Genomic DNA, 24,879 nt, shown 5'->3' with positions numbered 1-24,879 from the left:
CCTTGTTTAAGAAAAATCGCAGAGGTCATTGCAGAATGCAGGCATTACTGCTGCAGCTTCTCCGCTTGTTTTAATTCATGTCTTTTTCATATGTATGTTTATTGGTAAGGAGTAGCCAGCCTTCATGTCTGGCCCACTCTGTCTCTGGAGGCTGGTGAGTGAAGTCCAAAGACATCTGGGAAGCTACTGTGGCTGAGGTCTGCTGTAGGGACTTGGTCTGGTGCTGCTTATATTCAGATGCTAAATTCTGTACAAAGTGATGCTATATAACCTTGCTCTCCAAATTAATTGGCCATTAAATACTAAAGCCTGTGATTGAGCAGTAGATAGAAGTGGATGAGTTTTCAGTTACCTGGCTGGAGGTCATAGGAGAGATGGGGAAAGGTAAAAAGGACATGGAGGAAGAGAACAAAACCACCTGTGAGGAGATGGACCATGAGAACATGGCCAGGAGAAACAGCAAGTGACAAGTGACAATTGGCTGGAATATAAGTTAAAAGAGTTTCAAAACCTGCCCAATCTAGGCTTACAGCTTGTAAATAAAATACCTGGACTGTGTGTGTTTTATATGGGCTAGCTAGAATTTCATTCCTGTTGCAGCATTCGGATGTTTATCACTGAACCTCTTCAAGGCCACACTCACAGTAGCAACACACCAGAGGACGTAGTGCGCCTTGGCCTCCCATGCAGCTTGGTTTAGTCTACAATAGCAATTGATCCTTGCTCTGTTCCTTTCTGTTCTTCACTGCAAACAGTGAAGTCTCACAGCTGGACCACAGGCAAGGCTTAGCAAAATGCCCAGCCCTCCCAGCGATGCAGCCCTACTCACTGGGAGAGAAGAAAGAGCTCCAACTCTCAGAGCCTAAGGATGAGCCTCTGAAAAGTTTCCACATCTTTAAAAAGTTTCTAAAATCTGGGAATAGGGTCCCAGTTATAGGCTTCAGACATGATGTTTCTGAAAGAGCTTTTTACATTTCTCCTTTCTGAGTAATCGTTACTAAAATACAAAAGCTTTTCTGCCAACTACGTTGTGAATATTTGTTATCCCTCATTAGAGGGTAATGACTGAGTTTTCTCTCTGTCTCTCTCTCTTCCCCTCTCCCCCCCCTCTGTTTCTCTCTGTTTCTGTGTCTTTCTCTCTCTCTCTCTCTCTCTCTCTCTCTCTCTCTCTCTCTCTCTCTCTCTCATACACACACACACACACACACACACACACACACACACACACACCTGGTATCTGAAGTATCTGTTAACGATCCAGAAAGAACTCAATTATGCTTTACCCACAAGCAAAAGCTGAGAAGGTGGAGTCCAGAGCAAAGCTTCTGCATCTTAATAGAGTCTGTGCATATGGTTAATATTTGATGTTCCTGGTCCCCACCTCTGGTCCTATGTAGGCACAGCATCTGCTTAAGAGTTAAAACAGGTGTCCTCCTAAGCCATACACAGGGCTAACAGAAACAACTCTAAGCATGGCAGAACTGCAGGCAGAAGGAAGGCTGGTGCATTAAAACTAAAGATATTCAAGGGGCAAAGACTTAATGTATATTCCCCAGAAAGAGCACAGCAGAGTTGATTAAGAGAGGGTTTCATAATGCCCACCTAGGCCTGATTAAGAGCATGGCCCACTGTCTTCGTATGGCTCTGGCTTGCATTTAAAGTGTAACTGGCTAAGAACAAATCTCAAAATTCTAGGTTTTTCTTAGGTAGCACTACAGCTTTTCGGTTCCACGCATACGATTTTATATGTAGGGTAGGAGGCAGGACATAATAGGCCTTTCCCTGCAAAACAGTAGGCTCTGGTTCCACTGCGCCTTGACTTCATTACAATTCAGAATTTCTCAAGAATTCAGTTAGAGCCCTCAGTTGAATCTCCTGACCCCGGCCTTGGTTTGAAACTCACATGCCCCATGCGGGAGGTAGAGCTCCAGGCCTCCATAGATTCTGCATCCTAGTGCCCTGCACCTGTGACATTAGGTTACAAGGGGGCAGGACATCAGGCCGCCGTACAGCCTACATGAAAGTAGGGGCATTTTCACAGGCTGTTAGGTAGGTTCACATTAACCGCAAAGTGTCTTTAAAAAAGGGCAATAGAAGGTGAAAGATTTGACAATGGAAGCAAGGCCAGAGGGATATTTTATTTGCATTGAAGATAGGGTTGCAAATCAATATGGACAGACATACACATAGCCTGGACATACATGGCTGCAAACACATGTTGTTTTACTACACTACATTTGCCATCTTTTGATATAGAAGCAAAAAGAAATGCATATACAACGTGAGGGAGCAGAGAGCAGCTCACTCACTGGAAGTCCAACGGGAAATGATGCCTAGGTGTCATTGACAGTAAAAAGTATGTTTTTAAAGTGGAACTCCAGTGTCTTGTAGGTATGTTTGTGTGCATGCTTGTGGATGTACGGGGGAAGGAATGTACTTTGAAAAATTGATTTCCTTTTTATTCCCACCTTTATTTTAGCTTCACATCCACTCCCAGTAGACAGGCTCGAATTCTAGCTTCAGACTCTTAAATAGTTTTCTGAAACTTTTTTCTTTGAAACATCCCTAAGTATTACAAATATCTGGGATATCTCATGAGATGGCCTAAATCTAGAGAGTTCAGCTCTCAAATCATGTAGGTATTTATATTCTGCCCTCAACATGGTTCAGAGATTTGGTAATATTAATACTAAGAGCAAACAGGCCCGAGTTAGCAAGCGAGCAGCAGGACGAGGGTGTTGGCTGCTCTGAGAACAAGAAATTGTTTTCCACATAGCTCACGCTCTTGTTTTTTGTTTGTTTGTCCTCTTTTTACTGAGTGAAAATATTGCAATAGATTCTCTAGGTAAGCTAGTGCATTATGGAGCAAGGATACTGATAGAGAAGACCTTCGGGATATCTCTGAAGTGAAGATTTATCTCAACTCTGTGCTTGGGGTTGAGCCTACAGAACAGCCGAAAGGGCTCTTGCTAGCATTTGGGAGGCACTACTAAACTACACAAGCAAAGGGGTAGAAATGAAAAATAAGATCCATGCTCAGTTTTACCAGTGAATGAAGAATAAGTCACCAGGTGAGATGAGCAGCATGAACCTGGGAACCATGGTCGTCAGGTATGAGAAGAGACAGTGTGAGCTGAGGATAGAGTCAGAACCAGAACACTCGTACTCACCCTCATGTCTCCGTTCACGGCTTTCGTCATGTGGTTAAATGCATGTGAAGGATCCTTGTTGTATACTTTGAGAAGGGATCTGTCTTGGATATTCCTGGAATCAGATACATCCATCACTATGGCAGATGGAAGGAGTCTGACTCTGGTCATTTCCTCTCCCTGTCCTTAAGCAATCAGGCAAAAGACACTCTGCCATTGTCTACCATGAACCAAACAAAAAGTCTTTTCACCATAACATGGGCAAAGATAAATAAGAAAAGAAGAAAAACGACTCTGGTTTTTCTTCCCTTCACTTGTTCCTAGCGAACATGTTATTCTTGCAGCATTAATGTCCAGCCAGAGATATCAGGTAACAAGAACTTGCTTCCAAGCTTCAGAGTACAGAAAAAGAACACTCTAAAAAGCATCAAAACTCCAGTATTTACAATCCCTTCAAGAGACTTGGTTAATATTTAAATATTTAATTGTTTACTTTGTTTAAACATTCCTCTTTATCCAATGAATGTACACTTAAAAATTATTTTCTTTGATATCAAATGCTCAGCAAGGGAAAAAATGTATACAAAATATAGGAAAGAATATCAAAAAGACCAAGCCCAGTATGTTTAACAATGCATTCTTAAAAAAAAAAACCCAAAAAGCTTGCCTCCATACACATTGAAACACAAAGGAAATATAACACACTGAGTCGTTTCTGCTTTTGATCCCAGTTCTTAGAGGCAAGAAATCAGATTGCAGAAGAAAGCCTGCTCAAATCACACAAGAGCAGCCCATGTATGACGACGCCCTTCTCTCTCCTTAGGCTCTTCTGCAAGGGTCACCTGTAACCCCTCTAGCCTATCTATCCGATGGTGGCTGGAGCTGAGGGGTTGTGGGTAAGCAGACGGTTTCTTTCTTGTAGGTGTTCTTGTACTGAGTGGGCTGAGTACAACCATTGGAATTCTTGGGTGGTGTTTGTGTTTTAAATGAAGTGGATGGTAGTTAGCTGAGTCCTGTTTCTATCTAAATATCTGCCAGTCATTGCTTTGAAGAACCAACTAGTCCCAGCTTGCATGATGCTTCATGAGTTAAGTAGCTCATTAGAAATAAACTCGGGGGTGAGGGGAGGGAGCAGTCAGTCCTTGATACTAACAGGGGCTAGGTTAATGCAAAAGGGAGAGAGAGTCAGCAGGTAGGCACAGTAGTTCATGAAAAGAACCCTGCCTCTGGGTAGCAGACATCACGTACGACACATGATGAACCAGAGAATCTCACTCGCCATGAGAAGGGCTTACTGCGGTTGTAAATGCATTTAAAATATATGAGCTTGGTTATTATTAACTTAGAAACATGTTCATCTGAGATGAGCCAACAGCAAAATGCAACACCAGACTGCATTTATGGTGACATTGTCATACAGCAGTCTGACCTGAACCTCCCTGAGGAAAATTTATGAAGCCAACACAATAAGGAACTAGTCAAATGGTCAGGAAATAGGCTTTGACTTCGAAGACACAGAAAGATGTGAATGGGAATTTCGTAACTTCAGATTAAAGTCATTGTTTTAGTTAAGGCCTACCTGACAGTCTTTTTTTTTTTTTTTTTTAATGTATTATATAATGTTTGTGGTAAAAAAAAAAAATTCCACTGCTAAATATAATTGAAATATCATATGTACTAAAGCTAAAACTCAAATGATACTATGAGGAGCGTACATATAATCATTTAGGGTTAATAATATATTCACCAAACAAAAATATTTTATCTTGAAGAATTTTAGGCTCATTTTTCACACTTAAATTCAAGAAATTGAAAAGAAATCTAAGGAGAGAAAATGGCAGGCAAAGGACCAACAAGTTATCATTATTGCAATAAAAAAAAACAAATGGCACAGAAACTATATTGAGCGTTATTAGTTTGTGTGTGTGCGCATGTGTACATGTGTGAGTATGTGGGTGCGTTGTGTGTGCATGTATGGGGATACCATGGACTTGTTCTTGGCAGGCAGATGCTCTTCTCTTGAGCCACGCCCTCAAGTTATTAATGTTTAAAAAGCATCTCTCTTTCAGCAGCAATGCTTTTAGTTGTCTTATCAGCTGGGTTTCCATTGAGGAGGACCATGACTGTTCTCCACCTTGGCTCTTCCTGAGTCTCCTTGTGACATTTCTGAAGAATGCAAAACCAATCCCCAGGAGCTAAATATAGCTTAGGTCTTGTGACAGGCTGTAGAAAATGGTAAATGGCCACATGAAAGCGTTTCTAGAGTCTGCAAGTCTGCAGCCCAGCCTCTCCCAATCTCCTCCTTACAGCCAGATAATCACGAGCTCTTGCTCATTTTCACCTTTAGTCTCTATTGCTGTTCTCAAGGCCTCTCCATGGAAATGCAGAAATGCAAGACAATTGCCTTGAAGTGGTCTGTCCATGTGAAAGTGTCTCATGGCTTTCTATTATTACAAGTATATGCTTCAAATATAATTCCATTACCTCCGGTTTAAGGTTATGTTTTGCAAATTTAAAAAAAAATGGTGACAGCTTGATTAATAATTTATTTAAAAAATAAGCATGACTTTTCAGTGATCATAAATATTTAACCCTGTTTTCCAAAAGCAGGAAGTCGCGCAACAGATGTAGCACCTGTAGCTTGGGGCATGTGTCAGATTCTGAAAGCCCGAAATTACTCACACCTTGGCACATGTCTCAGAATGTCATCTGGGATCAACGTTAGATATGGATCAGCTGGCATTCATGTTCTGCAGGCACAGTTTTACAAAGTGCTCCTTGCTCTTTTCACAGTGAAGAAACAGCAGAGCTGGCCATCCCCAGGGCAGAGAACAGAGAGTCTGGGTCCTGTCCTTCATGATTTGGGCCGCGCATGTAAACAGCCAGGATTGGGGTGTGTGTGTGTGTGTGTGTGTGTGTGTGTGTGTGTGTGTGTGTGTGTACTCGCATGCACATGTTTTGGTTTTTAATTGTTTATCTGTGTACTCTTGAATAAGACCCTTAACTTTGATACACCTGAGTTCCTGATTCTATAAAAGGAAAGGGTTAGATTAGTCCTGATATAATTATTTGACTTCTAAAATATTTAGGAACTATACCCTTAACAGTAACTGCTTGGTTATATAGATTTAGATTCTGTCTTTCAGGTTGTTTGCCTGGGACAGACCAGAAGGGTCCCTTGGTTGTATAGACAGTGCCACTGCAGTTAATGTCAAGGCTTTGATCCCCTGGCTGCCAGCAGTGCTGTGAATCTATCCAACTGGGTTTCCTGGAGAAAGACTATGAGACACGTGCCATCTTTGAGTAAAGGAAGAATTTTTTAGAAATGGAACGTGAGGCTGTTTCTCAGCGTCCTCTGTGTATAGTGCACTTACCATTTCATTTTAAACATGTAAGGCATAGGTGAAGAGCCAGTGGGATCATTACCTAGAACAGGCTCTGTCATGGGAGAAAGAATATTCTAGGGAGGAGTTTGAAAATTCAGTTTTAAGTATGCCTTTAGCTCTTGGTACTTCTTGACCACCTCTCTGGGCTTTAGTTTTCTTGCTTTTTAGATAAAATGCACTGCTGGATCATTTATATCCTTTTCAGCTATGATACAGGCAGGGCTAGTAACACATTCAAAGGTCTACCCAGAAGAAGTGTGTTTTCATCTTTGTACTTAACTCTAGGAGCCAGAGCATGAATTCCCATCTGTGTGCAGCAGTCCCACTAAATGTAATGACTGGACTCTTGCCATCAGGAGGAGTAGAAATTCGGACTGAGCACAAACGCTAGACATTCAATACAGTGGTCAATGACCCTCAAAATAAAATAGGTGGAGGCAATTACACTCTAAAACAACGCCCCCAAAGGTAACTACTTACCTCACATCATTTAACTCATAGTAGACATTTCTGCTGTCATCCTTGATGTAGATGGCAACACTGGGCGACTCCAGCATCTTCATGGTGAGCTGCTGGGGAAAGGCACTGACGAAGAGAGCTCGGATTGTGTCTGTGCTTGTGACTTCATTCGGCATCCGCAGCTGTTTGGTTTCGTCTCCATACTGGAGGTAGAGGACACCTGCATGCAAAAGGAACACACAATTATCAGCTGACAGAGCAAGAACCACGCACAGCGTGAAGCCACTTCTACCACACTGCAGTGACTCTGCCGATGCTTTCTCCTCAGAATGGACTATCTGGCATTCTTTGGAGTCTGAGCAGGGCTTAAACAGGCCATTTCCCTGCATTTTTGGAATCAAAAGGACAAGGAGTTAACCTTATTACCTATAGCAAAAGACACTACACAATGTCCTCAGAAGAGGTATGGTTAGGACTCTGACCCTGCAGGGCTATTTTTAACATGTATTTCATTAACTGGGAATATAATCAATGTATAAGACTCAGTGCTTGTCTTAGTAGTTTATTCAGGAACATATCAAGTGGAAATGGTAGCACATTTCTGTGTATTTTTTGTATAGCTATTGAATGTTTATATCATATTAAAGCCCCCTCAAAAGTCTGGAACCTTGACATACTAAAAAAAGCGGGGGACACAAATACCATCACTGAATGTCCACTGAGTTCCAAAGGGGCATATGTCTCATTCTGGCCAATGAAACAGGCAATGTGCTGAGAAATGAAGACCCCGATGCTTGTTGGCACATTGGACGAGCAAGGTTTGATGTTTCCTCACAGAACCCAAATCTGAGGACTCCAACCTAAGTCCAGAAAGAGTTCTTATGTGGAAGAATGGGAGCCCTGTCTGACCACTCCAGCAACGCATCCTTGTATAGCTGTGAGCACTGGATGAACATCTTGGTCATGGACTCCCCAGCCCTGTGACAGGAAGGACATATCCCCACCAAGCACTGCTGCAACTGCAGAGTTTGAAGCCAGTAAATGACAGTATTAGTCGTCCCAAGTTACCATTCTTACTACTGGGGTTTGACTCTCAAAGGTCTCCAGACTCATATGTTTGAACACTCGTTCCCCCGCCAGTGGTGCTGTCTGCTTAAATCATGAGACCTTTAGTAGGTGGAGCCTTGCTGGAGTGAGGACATTGCTGGGGGCAGGATTGGAGGCTTTATAGTCTGCCCCCATTTGCTCTTCTTTTTGTTTTATGTGGATTGAATGTGGTCACCCAGCTTCCTGCTCTTGCTATCATGTCTTCCTTCCTGTTGTCATGTTTTCTTTGATCATGTTGGACTCTTATCACGCTGGAACTGTAAGACAAAATAAACCCTTTCCTCCTAGTTTGGTTTCTGTCAGGGTATTTTATCATAGTGACAGAAACACCACACACACACACACACACACACACACACGCCTTCATCTGTGATTTGGACATGGATAACTAAAACATTAAATCAAAGGTGAGGAGACTTCATCTGACAACTAAAGTTTGTGTCTTGGAGAGAAGCTATGGGGAGTAAACTAACATGAGGATGAGTGGTAGTGGGAAGAGATTGAAAAAAAAACATATGTCTTCCAGTTAAAAATGGCATCTCCCCTAACAAAGTACCCTCCAGAAGTTCCACCAAAATAATGACATAAGAAAAAGCACACGTGGAAGAAGTGAAAAGGGGAGAGTAGATAAGATGTGGATGAGAGAAAGCTAACACTGACTTCAAGGGAAGAACTCCTTTTGCAGTGAGTTGGAGCACAGAAACCCACAGGTGCCAGGCTGACTCCTTTAGAGGACGGGCATGAAAGAAAGAGGCTTCACTCAACTTCATTTCTCCCCAATGGCAAGGGATGTGTTTATCTCTCCCTTCCCTCCACACTCAACCAAGGAACTCCTCACCGTGTTCATCGAACAAGACTGAAGAGCTTGGCTGAAGATTGGATTCTGGAATGTCAGCCTTAAAGGATAATGCTAGGCACGTCAGTCCAACTGTAAGACCCAGGGCAAGTTTTCTAGAAAGCTGGGTGGCCCAGAGGAAGAGACCCTCAGATTCTGTGAAAGAGCCAAGCCAGGAACTATATATGAACATCAGCCATCAGGTAGGAATGTCTGTATCTCCCTCTTTGATACTAACAGACTTCTAAGCATCTTGGATGCTTTAGGAAAGCTTTTAACATGAAAGAAGAGAGGACTGTGAGATTTTCATTAGGCATCTTCCTTCCTGGGGGGGGGGGGACCCTAAACAAAAGAGAATATACGATTGTCTTTTCCCTCCCTGCAACTAAGGTTCAAATTCAAAGGGTACATGAAATGCCTAACATACTCAAGCTTGTCATGATGCTTGGATGATGATAGGCCCTCAAGGTTCCTAGGGGTAGGGGAAAGTCCCAGAGGAAGGATCAAGCATCAGAAAGATGTTATCTTTCTCAGTGTCAACCAGGAACCAAAGGACAACAGAGCAGCACTTAAGGCAGTCTGGTGGAAGGTTTAGGTTCACCTCCACCCCCTTACCCCCGTGGCACCAATCAGGTTCCTATTAAAGCCAGCTTCTTGGTGAGGATTTCCATGGATGCCTCCCCTAGAATTAAGACCCGTTTTCCCTCTTACCTTATATCCTATCCTTTTTTCTTTCTACTCCTTAACATTTCTCTCCAGGTGGAGCAAACTCATAACCTAACTCTTGACATCAAGCTGGCGAGTGCAGCTGCCAGCTGGGTATGAGACACACATCCTGTTATAGATAGTGACCGTCCAGGGAGGATGGGAACCTTGCCTTTGCAAAGAAAGGCGAGTGCTGTTCTCTTACTTGGTTCCAGAAATGTATTTGCTCATGGCCTTTTAGCTAGAACAAATTTCATTGGGGCTGGCGAGATGGCTCAGTGGTTAAGAGCGCCGACTGCTCTTCCGAAGGTCCCGAGTTCAAATCCCAGCCACCACATAGTGGCTCACAACCATCCATAACGAAATCTGATGCCCTCTTCTGGAGTATCTGAGGACAGCTACAGTGTACTTACATATAATAAATAAATCTTAAAAAAAAAAAAAAAATTTCATGAGCATAGAGATTTTTCTAAAACATGTATTTTATATCTTTATGTGTACATATGTGTGCCTGGTCAGGCTAATGAGCACAATGTGGATGCAGAAACCCATGGAGGTCAAAAGAAGGTGGCAGATTACCTGGAACTGGAGATGCCTGTGGCCATAAGCAGCCATATGGGAGTGATGGGAACCAATCTTGGCTCTTCTGAAAAAGCAGCAAGCTCCTGTAACCACAGAGCCCTTCCACCAGCACTAAGACTAGGGAAGTTTTAAAGTTTGTTTGTCCTTTGTCTTTATATCTATCAAAGTGCCTATTGTATCAGAGGTCTTTCCCCCCATCTTTCATGTGTGTGTGGTGTGTGCTTGTGTATTAATGCATAGATTTATATATGTATGTATATGCACATGAAAGCCCAAGGCTAATGCGTGGAGTCATCCTTGATTGCAATTCTGTAAGGAAGGGTCTCAAAATCAAACCCAGAGTGCACTGATATGACTAGTCTTGGAAGCCAGGATGCTCTGGGGATTCCCTGTCTCTGCTTCTGATACACTATGCATTCAACAGCTGAGTCATCTCCAGCCTCTACTGCAGGTTCTTAATAAATATATACTGAATGAATTAATACATATTTATTAGTCATTTAAAGGGGACTTTAGGTTAGGGACTATCTGAGCTATAAGTTCTTCTAGATAACATACTTAGTCTCACAGCATCTTGCTTGTACATTAATATAAACCTGTCCCATGTTATCTTTGTGTATGAGGCATGAGTAGTTCTGTTACTCCTTGCTCCCCATCCCATGTCAGATCCTCAGGGAAAAAGTTCTCCTGTGTTCCTATGAAGTCACAAATTTGTTAGAGTGCAGAGGAAATCTTTCAAGCCTATCCGATCACAGATTGTGGGATGTTTTGTTTCAAATGAGAATTATGGTGACTGCCCCATGGGTTAGCTTAAACCATAACGAAAGTCTACAACCATTCCTGAAGGCTGTGCCTGAAACAATCCCCGGGTGAGGTTTGTATAGAACTGCCTTGCAGCAGTTCAATATCACAGCCTTGACACCACAAAGGGCCTGGTTTTCATCCCTACATCTGCATTCTCTATGTGTATGTGTTTGAAATAGAATTTAAAGACTCTGGAGTGGAAACAAATTGGGCCTAAACTTCAGTTACCTCAGGTCTGGCTGGTGCAGCTGCCAGCTGGGGCCACATGTCCAGTTATAGAACTCGATAGTCCAAAGAGCATGGGACGGATGCCTCTGCAGACAGAGGGGAGTGGCGTTTTCACACTTGATTCCAGAAAGGTATTCAGAGATCCTTAAACTCAGAAGAAATTCTCTTAATAGATGACGGCATTTTATTGGCATAGTGATAAACTAAACCCACATGCTTCTTAGCAAGTCAGTGTGGGTTGTTCCAAGTTCATGAGGAGGTTTTTGGACCATAATCTCTCTTTGCATGAAGAACAGAACTGAAACACATTCATGACACTGCATGTCAGAAACGGGGCAGGGATTCCATCTCATCAGTCAGCATCCTTGTCAAATTGTAAGGATTCCATCCCATCAGACAGCAGCCTTGTCCAAGTGTTACTGTGACTCCGTTTCATGGTATGGGAATACTAATAGAAGCTCATAAGATCCAAGTAGCTTTCCCTGAAGTTACAGCTAATAACTGAGATACAAATCCACATTCATTCTGCAGACCCTGCAAACACCAGCCTTTGAGGTATACTGCTTTTGAAAGTCTGCACTTCATCTTGTCTATCCTGTCTCTTGTCATCAAGTGACCTGAGCTGGCTTTACATTTTTCAAATAACCATGTGGCTTACAGATCAAATTGAAGCATAATGAGGGTAGTTAGGGAAGAAGATGCCATTTTTAACCCAACTGAAGGGAATGCAGGCACATGGAAGGAATTCTACATCTCAAGGATGGGCTGGGAGGTTACTGGAAACTAGGGAGCACTGAAAGTCACAGCAGGGTTCTGAAGTGAACCTCAGAACCTGTGGAACCCTTCTTTAAGAATCTAAAGAATTGGGCTGGAGAGATGGCTCAGTAGTTAAGAGCACTGACTGCTCTTCTGAAGGTTCTGAGTTCAAATCCTAGCAACCACATGGTGGCTCACAACCATCAGATCTGATGCCCTCTTCTGGGGTGTCTGAAGACAACTACAGTGTACTTAAATAAATAAATCTCTAGGTAGGAGTGAGTGGGGCCAGAGTAAGTGGAGCCAGAGAGAGAAGAAAAAGTATCTGAAGACAGCTATAGTATACTTACATGTAATAAATAAATAAATGAATAAATAAATAAATCTATAAAAAGAAATAATCTAGGCAATCGAAATTGTTCCCACTTCAATGACTTTACAAATGCACCATGGAATTTATCCAAGAATCTTAGTCACAATAAAACAAAGTGCACTTGGCAGGTCATTCTTGTGCCATTATGGGAATATCTTTATCATCTTCCAAACCTCAGTTTTGCAGGACACTCAGAATGTGGAACACCTCATATACTGTAATAAAGTAGCTAAGGATATTAACAGTGTGACTTAGTCGCGAAGGCCTAGACTGAAGTCACCCTGCTTTCCCAGGCACTGTGAGGATGCTGGACATTGTCATGCACATTCAGTCTAATGAGCCACCAAGCTACAATGTCCTCCTTGCCCATACTTACATACACACACACACACACACACACACACACACCCTTTAAACAAGCTTCTTTCCCTATGTTAATCATACTTGTTGCTATGGTGAGACATACCTGAGAAAAACAACTTAAGAGGAGAAAGTTCTCATTTGGTTCACAGCATCTGAGGTTTCAGTTCATTGTAGCAAGAAAAACATAGCAGAGCCAAGCAGCTTACCCCATGGGAGTCAGGAAGCAGAGAGAATGTGTGTCAGCAGGCTATCTCTTTTTTCCTCTTTTCCTCCAAGTAGACCCCTATGTACAGAATAGTGTTTCCCACACTCAGCAATCCTCTTTGAAAATACCCTCACAGACTGCTTTACTAATCTCCTGGACACTCTTCAATCTAAGGGAACTGACAGTCAGGATCAACCATTTCAGCTCCTAACCACACCTCCACAGAACTTCATCATGCTTTGAGGAATTCACAAACATCCTTATAGTGTGTTTTATTGAGATTGCAGGTATGGATGGCTCTTAACTTTTGCACCACAGTTGCTAGTAAACAAGCCAGTTTCTCTCACCAGATGGTAATACACAATATAGTGTGAAGTACCTCATAGATGCACAAATGTATTTACTTTAAATGAATTCAATTCTCCCTGTACAGTGGTTGTGTTCCCATGAAACATGCTTGCCTCCTGGAATGACAATACATTAGTCCTAGAGGGCATGCTCCATGGGCAGGTGATACAACAATTCCAATTGATTTACGATCCCCAGGTCCTCCAAATCCACGTTAAGATTATGCAAAGCACAAATCATGATATGCATCACCAGTGGCAAAAGGCCAATAGCTTGAATAGATGAAGAGCTGTTGTAGTAATTTCTAAAGGGAAAAATGTGTTTGCAAATTCATGAAAATTATTAAAATGAAAACAGAAAGACCATTTTTAACATCTATGAAATTGGCAAAGGTATTTACAATAAAGTCAGCAGTACAGTGAAAAATTGGAAAGATATTCTCATACTTCTGCTGGAAAGGCTCTTTGTAAATATATATTCAAAAATCCAAAAATATGCAGTTTCAATTAATAATTCCAACTCTGCACATTTAGGCACAGAGATGTTCTTACCAGGGAGCTCAAGTTATCAGTTCAATATGGGTGAGGGGGACCGTCTAACCACAGGGGATTGATTTGATAAATGAACTCAATAAATCAATCTACTACGTGGGACACTGATGTTTCAATAAATGTCTAACAGTATAGAGCATTTATTGAATGTCTAACATTGAGCAAGAAATTATATTTTGTTAAGTGATAGATGATAGAGCATAAAACAAAATGGAAAGGAGACAAATTTATAAAAGTTAATTATCTTGGTAGGAAAGTTGTACAAACTTTTTTCTTTCTGAGACAGAGTTTCTTTATAAAGTCCTGGTTGTCAAAGATTCACTCTGTAGGCCAGGCTGACCTCAAACTCACACTGATCTGCCTGCCTCTGCCTCCCAAGTGCAGATATTAAAGGTATGTGCCAGCCTTTATCACCCATTGACAAACTTTTAAACTTACAAAAAAATTGAGGCAACTCTTTAAGAACAAGAGCATAAAGCAAGCTATGACAATGGAATTCAGTCCTGAGTCTTGCACCTTGGTTTCATTAGTTTGTTGTTAAGTTTACCTATTTGATTGCTATACACTAAAATACCAAGACTGCCTAAAGGATCCACTCAAATTCCTCGATACCCTTCTGTACATTGCTTATAAAACAAGACCTGGTTTAATCATCTTTCACTACAGTTTGTTCACCTTAAAGGGAATGACCAAGAGAATAATACAGACGTCGGTAAGGGGGGTCATTTCTTAAGCCAGAAGATGATCAAAACGATCATCCATCATGAACAAGTAGGCTTCATCCCAGGGATGCATTAAGATACGGAAATCCATCAACATAATCCACTATATAAACAAACTCAAACACAAAAACCACATGATCATCTCGTTAGATGCTGAGAAATCATTAACAAAGTCCAACAGCCCTTCATGATAAAAGTCTTGGAAAAATCAGGAATTCAATGCCCATTCCTAGACATAATAAAAGCAATATACAGCAAACCAGTAGCCAACATCAAACTAAAGGGTGAGAAACTTGAAGCACTCCCACTAAAATCAGGGACTAGACAAGTCTGCTCCCTATCTCCCTACCTATTCAATAATAGTACTTGAAGTCCTAGCCAGAGCAATTAGACAACAAAAGGAGATCAAAGGAATACAAATTTGAAAGGAAGAAATCAAAATATCACTATTAGCAGATGATATGATAGTATATATAAGTGACCCCAAATATTCCACCAGAGAATTCCTATACCTGATAAACAGCTTCAATGCAGTAGCTGGATATAAAAGTAACTCAAACAAATCAGTGGCCTTTCTCTACACAAAGGATAAACAGGCTGAGAAAGAAATTAGAGAAATAACACCCTTCAAAATAGTCACAAATAATATAAAACACCTTGGTGTGATTCTAACTAAGGAAGTGAAAGATCTGAATGATAAGAACTTCAAGTCTCGGCCGGGTGGTGGTGGTGCATGCCTTTAATCCCAGTTCTTGGGAGGCAGAGGCAGGCGGATTTCTGAGTTCGAGGCCAGCCTGGTCTACAGAGTGAGTTCCAGGACAGCCAGGGCTATACAGAGAAACCATCTTGGGGGAAAAAAAAAAAAAACTTCAAGTCTCTGAAGAAAGAAATTAATGAAGATCTCAGAAGATGGAAAGATCTCCCATTTACACAATGGAGTAATATGGTGCAGCTAATAAAAACAATGAATTTATGAAATTTTTAGACAAATGGATGGATCTGGAAGATATCATCTTGAGTGAGGTAACCCAATCACAAAAGAACACACATGATATGCACTTACTGATAAGTGAATATTAGCCCAGAAGCTCAGAATTCTTTTTAGAAGGGGGAACAAAATACCCATGGAAGGAGTTACAGAGACAAATTTCGGAGCAAAGCCTGAAGGAACAACCATCCAGAGACTGCCCCACTTGGGGATCCATCCCATAGACAACCACCGAACCCAGACAAATGTTAACAAGAGCTTGCTGATAGGAGCCTGATATAACTGTCTCCTGTGAGGCTCTGCCCGTGCCTGGTAAATACAGAAGTGGATGCTCACAGTCATCCATTGGATGGAGCACAAGGTCCCCAATGAAGGAGCTAGAGAAAGTACCCAGGGATCTGAATGTGTCTGAAGCCCCATAGAAGGAACATCAATATGAACTAACCAGTAACCCCAGAACTCCTTGGAACTATACCACCAATCAAAGAAAACACATAGTGGAACTTGTGGCTCTAGCTGTATATGTAGCAGAGGATGGCCTAATTGATCATCAATGGTAGAAGAAGCCCTTGGTCCTGTTCAGGCTCTATGCCTCAGTATTAGGGAATGCCAGGACCAGGAATGTGAGAGGGTGGATTGGGGAGCAGGGGGAGGGGGAATGGGGTAGGGGATTTTCGGAGGGTAAACTAGGAAAGGGAATACATTTGAAATGTAAATAAAGAAAATATGTAATAAAAAAATTAACTCAAAAAAGAAGCGCTATCATTAAACATTTACAATAAAGTACTTGAGGAGACGTCATAGACACCAAAGAATCAGCTTTATTCATTAGACAACCCCCAACCATGTGCCAGCTCTCTTGCACAATCTTTAGTATGCAAAATAACATAACTCTAATCATAATCATAATAGATTTAGATAAAGGCAAAGGAAAGTACAATACACTTATTACTTAAAAAATACTTTAAGAATCAAGTTGATTTTCTTAAGCATATACACCAAAACAAAAAAAGCAAAAACAAAAACAAAAACCAGTGGCACACGCCTTTAATTCCAGCACTCAGGAGGCAGAGGCAGGTGGATTTCTGAGTTCGAGGCCAGCCTGGTCTACAAAGTGAGTTCCAGGAGAGCCAGGGTTATACAGAGAAACCCTGTCTCGAAAAAACAAACAAACAAAAAACAAAAAAAAAACAAATACAAAAACAAACAAACAAACAAAACCAACCAAACAAACAAAAAACCAACAAAAACCAAAAACACCCCAAAACGAAACCTTTTGGATAAGCTTAATCTTCAATGATGAAATGTTAAAAGCCTCATCTTTGTTTCAGGTTCTTTTATGTGCAGTTTCTAGATCAGAAGAGCTAACTAGCACAGTTAACTCAAGGAAAATAAACAGCAGGCACTGGGTGCTGAGAGGGGTACCAAAGGGGTGTGGAACATGGGCGAGAGTCCTGAAGAGAATGGGGAAGATGGCAGCTCGTTCCTGAGTTCATGAGGACACAATGTGGATGTTAGGACAGTTTAAAAACACACAGCAACCCGATGCTAGAAAAATATACCGTTAAACAGAACATGCCATTTCTAACAACACTGGCAATTCTGAGGAACATGAATAAGTAAGTGGGAGGGCTCTCTCCACCCTCTATCAACACTATTGAAACACTGTGGTCTTTGGCACAGGCCAAATAAGATTACGGAACGAAGCAGGACCCAGGGAGAGACAGGTTTTATGAAGGCCTGAAATATGAGAGGAGTGGTTCTAAAATTCATGGAGGAATGTCAATTCAATAAACAGTCTCAGAAAAATTGGTTTTCCTTATGGCAAAAGTAAAATATATCCCCTTCTTATGCCACAAGCAGAATAAATTCCTGCTAGCCTCGAGATCTATATGTGAGGAAAAACTATCAAACTTTTAAAAGCCAGTAACACCGGCCAGTGTATACTGAAATAAGGGGCTTTAAAAAGAAAAATAAAATAGAGAGGAAGACATTGTTTTATTATTTCATATTAAAGCGAGTATTTGATACTATACATAAAACTGTGAGCAAAGGAAACAAACCACACCCTATAAGAGGTTTTTTATAAATCAACAAGAAAATAGCAAAATGGAAAATGGGTAGTGATAAATTCCAAATGACAATAACCACACAAGTCAGTGAAGAAGAAACTCCACAGGCCAATAAATGCTAGAATGGTCTCTATAATTGACTATGCAATTTGAAATGAAAACACTTACATTATTAATATGTCTCCATCAGACAGGGAAAGCCAGAGAATCTAATGGCTTCAAGTCATGGTGAGGTCTGAGAAAAATGCCCACTGGATGAGGAAATCCACCCACTCCTTTGGAGAGGGTGAAGATGCAAGTCCTGTACTTGGCTCTCTTTGCTGTCCATCAAGATGAAACTTCATGAACAGGCTCTGCTCCAGGCAAGCCATTGGAGCTCCATTGGCATGTGTCTATTCTTGGTGGCATATTCATAGAATGCAATATGAAACAGCTGTTTACAATGAAGGAAAATCATGTCTCTCCCCAGAGGTCTATCTCAATAACATAAAGCTGGATAGCCATGAGACCAGGGGAGGACGTGTGCAGTGCAGTCCCGCTTAGTAGAATGTTACATTGAACACACACTTATACTCTTGCTTGTGAGCATCCACAAACTCAGCAGACACACTGAAATCAGCATGGCAACTCCAGCCTCTAGTGACTGGTTAGCTCTGGGAAATGATGTGTGGTTATACACTATGTTTCCTCTTTAAAAATGTTTGTTAATTAAGTGGCATTAATTACAGAAGCAACTATTTCTTCGTAAAACTTGAAACAACCTCATATAGCACTTGTTAGGTGCTGGGCATTGATCTTAAACCCTTTCCAAATATTAACTCATTACATCGTTATAGTGTTCTCATTTCATAGAGAAGTTCTTGAGTGACTTACTCAATTAATGACCTTATCTATCATACTGTGTCATCTCTCCAATGATTAAACAGATTTGCTTAGTTTTTGCAATGGCTACTATAGTGTTGTTTTCTGTAGTTTTCTAATTTAAGACACTTAGAAGAGAGCCTTTTAAAGAGATGATCAAGATGGAACTTGACTCATAACTCAACTGTTATGAGAACCAGCTGCTCTTGTAGAGGAACCAGGTTTGTTTCCAAACACCCACGTGGCAGCTCACACCATCTGTAACTCTAGTTCCAGGGGACCTGGCATCCTTTTCTGACCTTCAGAATCCCAGGTAAACTCAGGGTACACAGACATACATGCAGGCAAAACACTCATCTACATAAAATAATTTATAAAAAAAATGTAAAATCCCATCTTAGCATGATGGCACATGCCTTTAATTCTAGCACCCAGATGGCAGGAGGATTTCTGTTAACTCATGCTGGTCTACAAGGTGAGTTCCAGGCCAGTCAACAGAACTACACAGCAAGGCCCTATTTCAAAACCAAACCAAACCAAACCAAAAATAATGATAATAATAACAGTAATAATAATGAGATTGTCAAGATACTGTTGATAATAATGATGACAGTGCTCTGTTAAAAGCACTTTTCCATGGGTCATGAAAACCTGATCAAGAAACGAAGTCCTGGGTGCAGCTAGGGGATCTGGACGTTTTCTTAGGCTACTAATAAAACAGCAGGATCTGAAATTCCATAATGGCAAGCAAAGCTGAGGGGAAGGGAAGAAAAGAAGAAAGAAAGGAGGAAGGAGGGAAGGACAGGAAAGTGCACTCTCAGGGATATAATTAGTGTAGCTTAGCCTAGGCTGGAGCTTGGTGCAGAACACTGGCTTAGCCAGGACTCCAAGCCCAGCAACAACAGAGAAACAAATAAATAATAGGAAAGAGCAACAACAGTAACAACAACAAATGTATGAGGCAGTTCTGATTCATGCTTCGCATCACACTCTGGCTATAACTTTTCACAAAGGCTATCCAAGCTTGTTTAGGAGAAGTGTGTGTCCACTGCTGTCTTCACTCTCACTGACCAGCAATGTAGGCACTGCTATGGTCTGATAGGAGATGCCTCTGCCCCCTCTGACCTGCACCCCCGCCCCTCACCCCAGGCTCCTGTATTGAACATTGGTCCCTACTTGGGGAAATCAGACTGCAGGGGGCGTGGCTTGCAACAGGCTGTGCCTGTTCCACCATTGCTTTCTGTTTTGTTTTATGGCTGTCATAAGGTGAGAACCTTCTCCACGATCATGGCTCTTCTGTGATCAAATGGAAGCTACCTAAAATCTCCTTTGTAAAACAAGAAGAGTTTACACTGTGAAATCAAATAATCATGCCACGTGGATGAGAATATACCTAAAAAAGTTTCTACTATGCAACGCTAATTGTTTTTATATTACTGTATGGACATTTAAAAAAATAACTTAAAATTATTTTATTTTCTACTGTTGGGAAAATAATTCATCCTAGAAATGTATAGCTTGCTAGCTCCTCAAGTTGGAGTAGAGAAGCTTCGGTATCAATCCACCAACAAAAATTGGGCTCACTGAGAACATCCAGAGAAAGCTTTGAGGTAAAGGGGGCCTCAATACATCATAAATCAAACTAATGGCATAAGAAATAAAGCCCCCTTGGGCAACAAACACTACCAGTGGACATTAGTCATCAGATCAGCATCTTGGAAGTCTATGCCACAGAACTGATATCTTACCTTTCCAAGCTCATTAAATTTTTATTATTTATTTTTAATGTTGGCAATATAACCCAAGTATATGATGCACTGTGGTTATAGTTACTGTCATTTTTATTTGTATTATTTCTATTCTTGTATGTGTGCTGTGTGTACCATATGCCTGCAGGGACCTGAAAGATATACCAGATCCACTGGAACTGGAATTGTAGGCAGCTAGTTGTCAGTGAACATGTGGTTGTTGGGAACTGAACCTAGGTCCTCTGCAAGAATAGAAAGTACTTTTAAAAACTGAGCCATCTCTCCAGCCCCAACCACTTCTTACTTTTTGAATTAAAAATGTTAAACTTTTGGGTTCAAGCAACCCTTTTGCCTCAGACTTCCTGTAGCTGAAACTACAGGTAAGTGTCACCATGCAAGCTCAAGCTTATTTTATTTTAGGATTTATTTATTTTATTTATATGAGTACAAGTTGTCTTCAGACACACCAGAAGATGGTGTTGGATCCGATTACAGATGGTTGTAAGCCACTAGGTGATTGTTGGGAATTGTGTTGGATCCTATTACAAATGGTTGTGAGCCCCATGCGATTGTTGGGAGTTGATCTCAGGACTTCTGGAAAAGCAGTCAGTGCTCTTAACCACTGAACCATCTCTCCAGCCCTCAAGCTTTAAAAGGGCACAAGTATGGGTTGCTTGGACCCCAAAGCATATTGTGCTTTGGGGCTTCTCCACCCACTCTTCTCCTCACTCTTACTCCTAGGCTTGGCACATTGGCCCTTTTGTCCTGATTCTGTTTCAGTTTCTATCTCCCAGTTCTCATCTCCTGTCACAGCAATTCTAGCTCTCATTGTCTATGAGTCTCATCAAAAGCATGCCTTCTCTATCACTTAAGGAGGGACTTGAGGTAGCAGTTCTAATCCATCTTTGAGTGGATGGTCTTTGCCACTCTTATGCCTTAAGGTGCACAGGTTGCCGTCACAGGTCCCTAAGGGGTAGACCCCCAATATCAGGTCAACACTGGTTATATGCTGCTGCTGATAGATATTCAGGAGCACCCTCAGTGTATGCTTGCTCCTTGGTTCTGCAGATCTGTTAGATCTACTAGATGAGCAATAAGGATGGGCACCAGGAAGATGTGGTTCACCCTAAGCAACTGTTCTTCTCTGGGAAGCTCTTTCTCAGCTTCCTTCAGGAGTTTGAAGGCCAGACTCAAAATAGTTTCCAGAGGGAGAGAAAGGATATAGGCCATTTGTGGAAATCCCTATTTCTTTGGCCTCCATTTTGAAGCTCTTAAAGAAGACACACAACAACCATAAAAACAAAACAACAACCAATAAACCCACATAGAGTTGCCATATTGCCCGCGAGCTGGGAAAAGACATAACCCATCTAATGCCCACACTCTTAGAAAAGATCAGCTCCCTAATGCTTTGTGACATACTGTGTGACAGAGATGTCTGGAAGGGGATCCATACCCCCAAGCTGGATGAGCAAAGAAACTCTTGGTACTGAGGAGGGATGTGACATGACTGTTATTGCGAAGAATCTTTCCAACTACCATGCACAGTAGACAGGCAGAACCTGAGGGGGCAGGTAACATTGCTCAAGGCTGAGATGTCAGGGGTTGGTCTTCTCAATCAGATGAGCTAGCAAAACAACAACAGTTCAGAAAAGTTGGAAATCAAGCGTGGCCTTATGCTCATATCTGGACATTATGAAGGTTATACTTCCAGAAGTATGAGGAAGTAATACATCTTGTCTTATAGTTTGTTAGCCAGATTTAAATCTTTAAAACTGTGTTGGCAAAAGGTATGCAAGTCCCTGTATCCTGCCTTGGGCAGATTAGTGTGTTATACACTAGGACTTGGGTACCTATAAATTGTAGCCAGAGCTAAGCACAGCAAGGTCTTACCTTCTGGCGGACACATAGCTGTGGGTTTAAACCACCAGCAGGGCATTTGTTAACTGTTACTGAGGAAGGTGGGTACCACAGCATCTTCATGACCAATCTGATTAGGTTTGGGCTATGTGCTAGAAGCAAAGGTGAATCTCCTTGAACTGCAAATAGGGTACCACTTTTTATATCACAGACTTTTTTTTTTTTTTTTTTTTTTTTTTTACTGTTTTGTATCTAATTCCCCCCCCCCCCCCCCCCCATGACTCTTCTCCGGTAATCATTCTGTCATTTGCTTACTTACTGACTCCTCTGGGCTTTCCTTTGTCTTTTCTAAGGCTATTATAAAAGTTCACAGCTGTCTGTGGGCACTCCCAGCTAGACCCACCCAGACCCACCCAGACACAGCCAGATTCCATCCTCAAGTGGGCAGTGAAAGGGCTGTGACCCCTCATGGCAGTTCATTCTGTTCCTGGCTCCCCACACACTCCCCAACCCTGGGTCCTGCCTGCTGCTCTCAGCATGGCTCCTCCCATGTCCTCAAGCCACTAGAGGGAGTGGATCTGCTGGCAGCTTCATCTGAGCCTTCTTTCTCTGTCCCTCTCCACACCCTGGCCCAGCAGAACTGGAATGTCCTCTATGTCCTGGCCAGAGGAACCAAGTAGTTTCAGGAGTGCTGCCACTTAGCTATGGGTTTGCAGAGCCCTGGGATAGGCACCCGATATCCTGTTTGTGGATGTGTGAGAATGGGGTAGCACAATGGGAAGGAAGAACAAAGGTTGATGGAGTGTTTGTAGCTGATGTGGACTATCCCAGTGGGAAAGGGATAGGAGATTGGAAGGCAAATCTATTTACATTTTGAAAGGCAAACCTGTGTATGCCATGTCTTGCTTAAGAGCATGGGAGAAGGGAAAGAATTGCTGCTAGTGTAGTCTAGGTGAAGGAGGGTAAGAAAGACAATGTCTCTCCCAACTGACCAGCTTCTACCACAAGGGGACTCTAAGGAACGGTCACCCCAATGGATCTTGTTCTTGTGACATAAACCTCCATGACAGCTTGCCAAAGCTCACTTCCAATTTGATTTCACAAGACCCTCCTCCCCATCTTGCCACCAAAGGATTTTTTTTTAATCTCATATGTGCGTGCATAATATAACTATACATAACTATATATAAATGGATATGTATATCCTCCTTTGTTACTTTCTAGAGAGGCATTTAAGAGATCCACACATGACTATTCTCCTCCCCATTTCCCTTTGAAGTGTCACAATGCCTTTTAAGAGAAGTGTCTGATGTCAACCACAGGATCATGATAAAGAATGAGTGTCTGCACGCAGCTGAATCATGTGGGCCCCTCTGGAACAGCTCTGGAGGTGGTAGGCAGTGAGGGACCTGAGACAGAGACCAAGTTGCTAGGATTTCTGTCCCCAAGCCCTTCCTATCACTCCCTTGAAAACATAACCTTTGCTTCCAGATTTACCATAAATCTAAGATAAGCTTGGCAACATGAGTCCCTGCTAAATAACCTTTGTGCACACTCGTACTTTAATAAAAGCTCTAGAAAAGATCGATAAGGCCTGCAGGTACCTTTAACTGCTTTGCTACCTAAGGAATTTATCAGGCAAAGTCACTGTATTGTGCTGTCCTGACCATAACATGCATTCAATGAGTTGACTGCCCACCCTGTGCTCCAGCAAAACAAATAGGACAGACAGGATTAGCTCTTTCAGGCTCTGTGCATGCCCCAGCCTTATCGTCTACAATACCCATTCTGCTCCTGTAGCGACTCTCTGCTTACATAATAGCAGACCATGTGGGAGGATAATAGTCCATGTCCATGTTCCTCAGAACAGGGTAACTCAACTCCATGGTGTGCTGCCATGACTGAAAACAACCAAAGTGAAGCTGGCTGAGCTATGAGTTTAGCCATCCTCAACTAAATCCTTTAGCAATAGAGAACAGCAGATGAAACTTGGAGCTGCAGCAGATCTACACAATGGCACTACTACCATTACCCCCAAGTGTGTATGCTCAAGGTTGGATGGAATTCATTCTAGGGAGACTTAGTGCCTACAGACACCCCACTGGACCTGGGACAAATGGTTGAGAACCCTATTAACATATCAAAGCAGCCTCCGGCCACAGGTTCTCCTGACAACCTTCAGTCCCCTTCTGTTATAGGGTCCTCCTGGCAACCTTCAGTCCCTTCTGTTATAGAGTCCTTCTGGAAACCTTCAGTCCCCTTCTGTTATAGGGTCCTTCTGGCTGCCATACCTTTCCTCCAGCTATTCTTCTGTGGTCAGCCCAGCTGCTTGGGTTGTATGCTCCCTTTTACACTTGGGCCCCTTGTTCACTTGCTCACTGGTTCCCCTCTCTCCTTTTCCCTACTCCTCCACACATGGCCCAGCTCAGTGTCCCGGTCGTGCTCCATCCAGATCCTTCAGATGCCTCCAGCTCTGCTCTCCCTCTTATCTACAACAAACCTTCTCCTCCACCACACCTCGGGCAGTCATAGCCTCATTTTTATTTTCTTTTCTCATTCACAATACAAACTTCATTTTTTCCCCTAAGTGTTTTTGACCTGTGCTTGGGTGAAACCATAGATGCAGAGCCTACAGATATGGAGGAACGTTATGAATGTATGTATGTATATATGTGTGCACAAAGTGGTACAGATTTGTAAATAGATACCAACATATAAACATACAAAAATATGCACATATACATATACCTTCTCATAATATTAGTACCATAAAGAGT

The 24,879-nt window shown here is 42.0% G+C and overlaps 1 protein-coding gene across 17 annotated transcripts in view; it reads right to left on the bottom strand.

The window, feature by feature from the left end:
• The window catches only part of Etl4 (enhancer trap locus 4), a 900,329-nt gene that overhangs the window by 93,917 nt on the left and 781,533 nt on the right, over positions 1-24,879 (bottom strand). For all 17 annotated transcript variants that reach the window (XM_006497408.4, XM_006497426.3, XM_006497414.3 and 14 more), the window contains 2 exons: positions 7,016-7,214; positions 3,171-3,264 (listed from right to left, as the gene is read on the bottom strand). In XM_006497408.4, coding sequence (XP_006497471.1) covers positions 3,171-3,264; positions 7,016-7,214 — 293 coding nt within the window. The remainder of the gene's footprint in view (positions 1-3,170; positions 3,265-7,015; positions 7,215-24,879) is intronic.

The sequence above is a fragment of the Mus musculus genome, chromosome 2 (genome assembly GCF_000001635.26).
Source record: "Mus musculus strain C57BL/6J chromosome 2, GRCm38.p6 C57BL/6J".
Taxonomy (NCBI): Eukaryota; Metazoa; Chordata; class Mammalia; order Rodentia; family Muridae; genus Mus; species Mus musculus.
Note: the sequence above shows the minus strand (reverse complement) of the source record. Positions and strands in the feature narration are given on the sequence as shown.